A 10,000-nucleotide genomic window follows, 5' to 3' on the forward strand; every position below is an offset into this window, starting at 1 on the left:
AACTGTACAATCCATGCTGCTGCTGATTTAATTATTTTAAAATTCACCACGTTCTCCCACGATGCAGCCGAACAAGTGGAGTTTACAGTCAGTTGGGTGGAGGATGTTCTCGCTGTAACAGAAGAGGTGAAGCTGCAATTTCCATAAAACCCGTCGCACAAGAATCGGCGCCCTGCAAAACGATATCGTCCACTGAAGCTGGAACACTCATTGGATCCTTTGAAATCCATCTTTCAACAACCGGTTCCTCTGAGGATGAGCTGATATGAGAAGCTGCATCATCTGACTACACTCAGATTCCTCATCTACCATTTTCTGGCCCCGTTTTCATTTCCCCTCGTTTAAAGTCCAGTAATTAATCCTTCCATCCGTGAAGGGAAAAGCATCTAAACACTGATCTGATTGAAACAATAAAAAAACAACCTCTGTGCTTCTTAAAGCTGCAACGTCCGTCCAACTCTGCAAACGTGAGGATTGTGAGTCTTTCACCAAACTGCAGAAGTGCACTGAGGATTTAAAAAGCTGCATCGTCTGCATACAACCAAACCCAAACCATCTCTTTCAGCCCAAAAAGCCTCAGATTCCTCATCTGCCATTTTCCTTATCGCGGTTTCACTACTCTCCATTTAAAGTCCACTCGTGTCTTGTTCGTCTGTGGACAGAGACGTGGGCCGATCGGTCGATATGCTCCAACCGACTCTTTTCCTGTTTTGGTGCTTTGTGAAACCACAGAGATTTGAAAGGTGATTATTTTTTCTGCTCGGCCGAGGTTGTGATCTCCGAGGTTGTTCTCAGTCAGGAAGGTTGTGGTGTCATTTACGTTCCCCGGACACCTCTTACTTTCCTCACAAAGAAACTTCCTGTGCACAACCTCGTCCATCTGTCAGCTGCTTTATTAAATTAGTCCCTCTCCGGAGTCACTGTCAGGTTTTACGAGGTCACTAAATTAGGAGAAACATCAATGGCTGACGGATGTTATATGTGTGGAGTCGGTGCCAAAACTATTTCCTATTTCTCTTTAACACCGTGTGGGATTTTCTATTTGTACTAGTTTGGGTAAAACGTCCCAAAAGGACCAGAAAGAAATGAGCAGATTATTTTATTTCAAATTAAAATCACCATTGACAGTTGTGCAAATAAAGAAAGTTATTTATTTTCTGTATTTGATGCACCTTTTACACTTTCTGTCAAAATTCAACACTGATGTAAAGTCTTTCAACTTAATAAAAGGAAAGAGAATTCAAATTGGCACTGATATCACATCTTCACAAGAAGGTGGAACATAAAAATAAAAGCTTTCAGTTTCAGGTGGATTTTTGAAAAAGGCAAAAGTTGCTCAATAAAAATTTCGAATTCATGTCAGATTCATCTTTTATGTGAAAACTCCTTTTTGCCTCGTTAATTAGTTTTTTTACTCTAAAATCTCCAACAAGAAATATTCCCCCACGTGTGCTGATCTCTGCTGTTTAGAAATAAACTGGGAAGTAATTGCGAGTGTTTAAATTCCCAGTTCAGTTCTGAAGCTCGGCGCCGACAGAGCTTCACAAACCGGCCGACGTCTTTCAGGCCACCGGCGTTTTGGATCATGAGAGAAAAGCTGAAGCTTCTGTTTAAAGTCGAGCTGAAGAGTTAACGAGTGTGAACGAGTCGAGCTGCGATCAGAGGACGACAGGTCAGCCGAGAGTTCACAGATCTGTGGAGTGATCGACTCGCAGCTGATTCGAGATCTGTGTTTATCTGAGAGCGGGTTTAACAGAACGAGGTCGGATTCACACTGTGAGTCTGTGATCAGCCAATGGAAACATTGGAAAGTGACAGATATGAATGTAGAACTAAACGTGAAAGGCTGTGGTTTTCAGACTCTGTCAGCCAGACATCAGGAGCGCTCGCTGCCTTGCTCGAGGGTGGTTTGGGGGAATGCACCAGCAGCTGCTGCTGAGATTAAAAGCATCTGCGTCGTATTGTTGTTTTCTTTGTTCTTCTAAGTTTTTCAAGAACAGAAAAACAACTTTAAACCAAAGTTGACTGTAGATAGAATCCGATACGTGAACTTCGCAGCCACCACCGACTGCAGTGATCTCTAAAATGTCCCTATTATATTGTAATGATTATTATCATATATATTGTGGAGTTTGTTTAATATTGTTGACAAATGTTTTACAGATAAATGTTGCAACACATTGTGCAGGAGACATATAACTTTCATCATGTTGTGCGACTAATAAAACTCAAACGTTAAACTTTCAAGGTTTGACGTATTCTTTGGTTTTGATCCAATTTCTATTTTTGTTTATCTTTCAGCGTGTTCTTCTCTCTGTTGTCCTCCAGGGGGAGTTTTGAGGCTAGCTGTTATCTAGCATTGACAGAATCAGTGTCTGCTAGCTAGCTATCAGCTTTAATAATTACAATTTAAAACCAGTTTCAGTTCATCAGCCAGTCGTCCAAAAAGTCCATCAGAAATAAAAAGTTTTGAAATCACGTTTCTTTGAAAACATAAACCGGCTGAGTCACGTCAGTCTTTCTCTTTTTCATTCTGACTGCATGTGTAAGCTAGCGCTGCGTTAGCATGAGCTTAGCGGTCAGTTCGCAGTCGCTCCAATGGAGCTAGCGCTAGGCTCGTTAGCCGAGGACGGGGCTCGGGGGTTTGCGCAGCCACTGGAAGAACAGCCGCCGGTGGAGGCGGTGCCAGCGCACGTTGCCCTCCACGATCTCCAGCGCCCGCGGCAAAGCAGGCCCCGCCCCCACGCCGCTGGATTGGATGAACTCCTTCAACTGAGGAAAGAAAGGACAGGAAGGAGAAGAAAGAACAGGGGAATGGGGGGGGGGGAGGGAAGGTGGAATAAAGGTGGGAAAAGAGAGGACAGATAAAAGTTGTTAGAATATAGACATCAAGTGTTAGTGTTAACGTTTGGTTTCCAGACCGGGTTCGGAGCCTCAGATCAGGAAGAACTACTTAGATACACAGTTTCCATCTTTACTTTGGTCCATTAACTAACATGGAGGAGGAAAGGTTGATGACCAAAACTGCAGCGAGCCACCAGGGGGCGAATCAGACAATTCGGCTTCCCTTTTATGAGCTGTCAAGACGTTGGAAACCAAATCATCTTCCAGCCAGACGGTGAAAAACACGTTTCCTTTTAACGACGATTAAACAGAAACTGAAACGATTCATTAAAAGCTAACTTTCCTTTAAAGGTTTGATAATTCAGAGGAAACTCGTGTTCAAGCTTCATAATTAGAACGTTTTCTGCCTGAAAGTCAAAGTGTTGGAGGGAAACTTTGACTTTAAAGAAGGTAATTAAAAGAAAGAAGCTTCTGGATCCGGAGGTGAAACGTTTCTTCTCCTGTCGATAGAGAAACTTTGTGGAAGGAGACTTTTTGTTTCACGGTTGAGGACGAAGAGGAAACTCAACGTTCAGGGTTTGACGGATTCACTGGAGCGCAGAACAAAGTTCATCCTCCTCCTCCTCACTTTACTGCAGCTCTATCGTTAACTCTGCTCTCAGCTCCTGCCCTCCGACACTTTATTCAACTTTCACTTCCTAATTTCTGCAAACTTTCTACTTTTGACTCTCCTCTTCCTCCTCCCCCTCCCCCTCCTCTTCCTCCTCCTCCTCCTCCTCCTCCTCCTCTGTGAGTCACACTTTTTTATATTTGCTGAGTTCCCGGACACAGACTTTACTTTCCTCTAAAATCATATCCAGGAAAAGCAAACAAAAACCCCTCATCATTCTGTTTATTAGATGAAATTTGGGTGCTCGGGGGGGTTTCTATTTTAATTCTGAGTGGTTTTAATTCACCGGCGTCTCTGACACTGACGCCAACGCTGAGGCTGGTTTTTTATTTCCATTTTCGAGCTGCAGATCTCTCACAAAACAGGTTCTCAACGAAAGTGTTCATCAGGAAAAAGCCTCTTCTTTCCAAACCTTTATGTTCAGAGAAGGTTTCAGGTTGTGGACATGTGTGTGGGGGGGGGGGGAATCAGAACCAGCATTTATTCAGCTCTGTCGAGTTCGACCTCTCACTTCTTCCTCCTGCTTTTATTTCATTTCTCTTTTCAAAGCATCTCAGAGTTTTGTACAATGTATCATACTAGATAAAAAACTAAACTGTGTAGAGGAGGATGTGTTAAAGGAGATGATAATGTGGAGATGAGGTGTGAGCAGCTCTCGGTCCTGCTGGTGGAGAAACAGTGTCACAGTGAAGCCGAGGTCGATCACACCTGAGTCTCTGCTGCTTCTCTTTGAGTCAACATCACAGGTTTGTGTTTCAAGGTGTGAGGTTCAGATCCTGATGACAGAACCCGTTCACACCTCGTTGGGTTCAGAGCTTCAGACTCTACAGTGTGAAGCTCTGAACATCAGGTGTGAACGGTTCCTCAGAGCAGAGGAGGAGTTCTGGGTCTGGACCAGGTTCTGTTGGTTTGCAGTGAAAACACTTTGTTGGATGGTTTGGACTTTTGGACCAATCACAGGAAGTAGAGACAGAATATACAAGTAGAAGAAGAAAGAGAAGATGAAACTAGAATTATATAAACTATAAATGAAAGTCTGTTTTCTGAATACAACAGTGAATAAAGCAGGTCTCTCTCTCTCTCTCTCTCTCTCTCACACTCTCTCTCTCTCCTCTACTTGTTTCTCTCTACATCTCTAATCTCAGGTCTCGACTATGTGAGGATCCTCTATAATATATAAATTGGGATGTGGAGCCGTATAAATAACTACTTGCTTCCGAGTCCTTTAGGAAATCACTGAGGCTTCTTTAAAATTGAAAATTGATTTCATATTTCTTTGGTAAGATTCTTTTGATGAGAAATGTTCTGGAGCTGAGACACAAACACAAGGTGAGTGAGGAGGGATGAAGCTTCAGCCGCCGAGGATCTGCAGAACTCCTGTTTAACTGAAAACGTCCATACGAGAATATTTAACATTTGAACCTGAGAAAGGTCTCAGCTTCTTCTAATCTGTAACGTGAATTCACTAGATTATATTTAGGATTATTGCAAAGGGAATATTTGATCATAATCACTATTATCATGTTTTAATATGGAGGAACATTTTTAATTTAACTTGAATTTAAGATGTATCTTAGTTTCCTGTCTTATTACCTGAGTGTCATTGTTCTCCAGGTCGTTAGGCTCAGATCTGTTCTGTGTAAGGTTGATGTGTGTTTGTGTGTTTGTGTGTTTGTGTGTTTGTGTGTTCACCTCGTTCAGTTCTTTCTCCGTGTTCAGGAACTCTGTGACTCCACTGATGAGCTTTGAATTCATGAACAGCGCTTCACCGTAACTGGACAGAAACATGAACATCATGATTTAGTTATTTCAGTTTTCAAACGTGTTTCCTCCCCTCGACGGCTGGAGTCTCACCGAGCGTTCAGGATGTCCCACTTTTCTCTGAAATACTTCCAGGCCAGGTTTCGACCCTGCGGGTTCCTGCCCACGTGGATGATGACATCGATCACGTCCTGCTCCGGGACCAGGTCAGAGGTCAGAGACAGGTTCAGTAACCTGAGAGAGACGGAGGCAGCAGGTTAAAGATGGAGCAGCCAACTGGAAAATGGTTGTTCTGTGATGTGGAGGAGACGGAGCCACACGGAGCTCAGGATGCTCAGGGTTCTCTAGCAGGCTCATATTCATTCCATCTATATTAGAATAACTGTTTACTTTATATTAGTGTAAATAAGAATACAAACAAATGTTCAGTTTTCTTTATCAACATTATTAAACCTTTGGTAATGTTGTATATCATGCAAAACAATTAGCTAACATACTGGATATCAATGAGCCAATTACACATAACTTGCTTTTATGGATTTGATTTTCAGAATTTTGGAGCCGAGGATCTTTGTAATACTGACTGATATCGTTTCATTTGAAAAAAAAAGAACTAAGGATTATTATTTTCTGTCTTCGCTCTTTATTGTCTCCAGGAAACCAGAGTCTTAAGAGGACAAACACAAGCTGTAAACCTGTGCATGTAGTTTACATTGTGTAGTTTTTGTGTGGTTGTTCTGCAGGAAACAAAACGTACAGAGTAATCTGATTACTTGCAGCTGCTCTGGGATTGAGGGAGTTGTAGAAACCTTCACAGGGAGCGTGTCTCTGCAGCAACATGATAATTCAGACGTGTAAACACATTAATCCAAGTTTCTAACGTGTGTTTTAAGATGAGAGGCTGAGAAAGACAAAGGGACGGAGGAAAGACCTTCACTCGTCCACAGGCTGCTCACACTTCATCTGTCCTCCTGCTTCCTATTTTTCTGTCAACCTTCTCTGTATTGTAGTGTGTGTGAGTGTGTGACTGTGTCTGTGCGTGTGCGTCTGTATGTGAGTGTGTGTGTGTGTTTGTGTGTGTGTTTGTTAGCTGGTTGTTTGTAGCTGGCGTCTTTTCATTAGACCCCAAAATCAATTTTCTCTCTCTTTTCCCACAATCCCTCTGTGCTGAAACCATTTCCTGTGTGACCAATCAGTGTGTGACTGTGGTGTGTGTACGTGTGTACCTGTGACTTTATGTGTGTCCGTGACTGTGTGTGTGTGTGTGTCTGAAAGCTGTTATCTGAACATGCAGTACTACCTCTCTGATTGCAGAACAGTTTACTCTGGTTGAAAAATCAATACCTGTCGTGGACACACACACACAAACACACACACACACAACCCATTGTGTCACGTTGCGTACTTCTGGGTGTTTGTGATATCCATCCTCGCTATTTTTTTTCCAAAAAAGATAGCGACTGATAAGCACCTGATTATATACACCAGAAACAGCAACACACACAAACACACAAACACACAAACACAAACACAGACACACACACAGAGCTACATTAATCTGGGGCCTCAGGATAATATTCAGTTCTACTTTCACTCAGTTTACGATCTGGTTTCTCTTTGAGCTGCTAACGTCAGCGCTCAGTTAGAATGAAATGAAATAAAGATTTAAATGAACAGTTAGCGTTTCCTCACCTTCACGTCTCACTGAGGTGTTCTCTAGTGATCGGAGGTAAAAGCAGTTGAGACCAGGGACAGCACTATTTCAAATCAGCTGCCAAAAACAAACATTAACGAAGCGAAGAATAATAATGTTTGAGACGAATCTGCTTTTAAAGTGACTCCATACTTTTATATTAACAATAAAACAAGAGGCAGTGTGTAATGCTGGTAGTCACAGGCCCACAGGGAACCCCACTCCCGCTCTGTGAAGTGTTTTTCATGTCTGTCAGCTCATTGTTTTGCTTTTTACGACTCACAACTTTACTGTTGTGGTTTAGTCTCTCAGCTCTCGTTACTGTTGGGTCCAGCAGCTTTTTGTGTTTTCACAAAAACTGCTAGAAAAACCCACGATGCACTGCACAGCAGCAAAGAGACAGAGTCCGGGAGCGGCTGGTGAACACTGAGCTGCTAAAGAGCCTGAAACGTCCTCCAGGTGGTGGAGACCAAACAGGGAGCTAAAAGAGAGGTGAAGGTTCAAGTTCAACTCTTTAGATCAACACTAATATGACTTAAGACCTGTTTGATAAGTCTGTAACGTCTCCTTCAGCCCTCTTAGAGCGGTAGGATGGTTTTTACACTGATTTGAAGGTTGATGGTTCGATGCTGACTCCACCATTGGGCATGTTGGGGGGCAAGATACTTAACCCAACTGCATTCTGGTTTTATTATTATATTGTGTAGTTTCATCCGTCTTTTCTCACCAATGGTTAAAATAATCCAGTATTTGTTTTTAATAAATCTTTTCCTGTGTTGTCCGGCTGCCCCGCCCCCTGCTGGAGGTTCTTTATAATCTCCCTGGTGAGCACAGGCGCTTCTCTTTGCTCGTACGTTAATGAAAACAAAGTAGATCACAAACCATAATGTGAAAATGCAAATTAGTTTTTTTCCATGCAACAGCAGATGATCCTTAAATGAACCAAGAACCAAACGATGCTGCGGAAAACTGCATAATGAGAATCTGCAGGATGAGCCCAAGAACAAGGGAGGAGATATTTCTGACTCAATGTTCCTACAGCACAACACAGACTCCTCTGCTAACCACCTGAGTCACTGTGTGTGTGTCTGTGTGTGTGTGTGTCTGTGTGTGTGTGTGTGTAGGCGCTCTGACTGGTCGATAACAGAAGAGCGAGGTGAGTGTCGTCCGTTTGTACCTGTTGAGGAGGAAAGTGTTGTCGGAGCAGGTCAGGGCCTCCAGCAGGATCTTCTTCTCCGACACGGCGCTGGTCGAGTGGAACTTCATCCAGATGAACTCCCACACGTCCTCGTCCATCAGGCTGACGCCGGTGCAGTACACGATGTCTCGGATGTTGGGAGGAATCCTGCACAGACACACAAAGAGCAGTTATCACACGAGGGAATCGGTCAAAACAGAGAGATCACAGGTCAAATAAACTGAGAGACGTATTTAGACGTACGTTAATAATATAAAACTCTTTCTGGAGTTTCTTCAACATTTCAGGTTTGGAAGATTTCCTCAGGTCTGGCTGCAGCGTCAGTGTAAGTGAGAGCAGCGGAGACAGGATGTGAGCGTGGACCAGAGAAAGTGATAAAGTGAAAACCCCGATAAGACACGTCTGCAGGATTAACCGGAGACGCTCCCTGGATGCAGAGTGAGAAACTCCCGACTCCATTAGAGGAAAAACCAAAAACCTTCACTTCTCCTGTGGCAGAAAAATGCAGAGACGAAGACTTCGCCTCCGACTAAGACTCTGAAAAGCTGCGTAAGCCAAACTGGCCTGAGGACTGAATTAATCGAGCTGGAATAGAGTTTGTTCCCAGTTTCACAATCTGCTCAGATTTATTGAGAACGTCTGGATATAGATTCAGATTCTTCCTCGGACCCGACCTCATGAGAGCCAGCACGTGTGGGGGGGGGGAGTCTCCAGCTCGCAACACTGGACTCACTTGTATGCTGTGGAGGCTTCAGCCGAACGCACACACACACAGACACACAAACACACACATACAAAAACACACACACACAGACACACAAACACACACACAGAAACACACACTTGCCCCAGCTGGTTAGTGGCCTAAATCATCAGTAAAGCGAAAAGAGGTGAACTTTTCCTTGACCCTATGAAGTATGTGTATGTTTGTGTGTGTGTGTGTGTGTGTGTGTGTGTGTGTTTGTGTGTGTGTGTGTGTGCGTGTGTGGGTGTGTGTACTTGACCTAAATCGTCAGTAAGGCAAAACTAAAAAACTTTCATCACAATACAGTGAGCTCAGCTGGCGTCGGAATTACAGTATATACTGAACTATCACATTGTGAGAGGGTGTGTGTGTGTGTGTATGTATGTGTGTTAATATTGTGTGTATTTGCAGGGTGAGTGATGCAGGGAGAATTACATCATTCATCGATCTGGGAAATCGTTTTAGAGATGCTCCACTTAAGAGCAAGCTTCAACACAACACAACACAACACAACACACCACAACACAACACAACTAACACCCCCCCCCACACACACACACTCACACACACATTACTGCTGACAATTGCGTTAAAGTCCTTCTGCCAAACCCAGTGCACTGGACTGTGTGTATTTATGAATGTGTGTGTTCATCCAGATAAACAGATTCTTTTAATGTGAAACATGAAGTTCTGCTGCAGCGTCCTCCGTCTCCTCTTCATCACTCGTCCTCCGTCTCCTCTTCATCACTCGTCCTCCGTCTCCTCTTCATCACTCGTCCTCCGTCTCCTCTTCATCACTCGTCCTCTTTCTCCTCTTCATCACTCGTCCTCCGTCTCCTCTTCATCACTCGTCCTCCATCTCCTCTTCATCACTCGTCCTCCGTCTCCTCTTCATCACTCGTCCTCCGTCTCCTCTTCATCACTCGTCCTCCGTCTCCTCTTCATCACTCGTCCTCCGTCTCCTCTTCATCACTCGTCCTCCGTCTCCTCTTCATCACCCGTCCTGCGTCTCTACAGGCGTGGTCGTTATTGGTAATGGAAATAAAAGCAGTAATGTGGAGGTTTCCTCTGCAGAATGTCAAACAGTGT

At 43.7% G+C, this 10,000-nt stretch overlaps 1 protein-coding gene across 1 annotated transcript in view; it reads right to left on the bottom strand.

Annotated features, from left to right (window-relative positions):
• The window catches only part of LOC133949184 (thyrotropin-releasing hormone-degrading ectoenzyme-like), a gene marked incomplete in the record, with an annotated part of 91,632 nt that overhangs the window by 786 nt on the left and 80,846 nt on the right, over positions 1–10,000 (bottom strand). Inside the window, 4 exon segments of the mRNA XM_062383383.1 lie at positions 1–2,772; positions 5,207–5,288; positions 5,369–5,509; positions 8,146–8,313. The exon segment at positions 1–2,772 is cut by the window's left edge and continues 786 nt beyond it. Coding sequence (XP_062239367.1) covers positions 2,620–2,772; positions 5,207–5,288; positions 5,369–5,509; positions 8,146–8,313 — 544 coding nt within the window.

This window comes from Platichthys flesus, chromosome 23 (genome assembly GCF_949316205.1).
Source record: "Platichthys flesus chromosome 23, fPlaFle2.1, whole genome shotgun sequence".
Lineage (NCBI taxonomy): Eukaryota > Metazoa > Chordata > Actinopteri > Pleuronectiformes > Pleuronectidae > Platichthys > Platichthys flesus.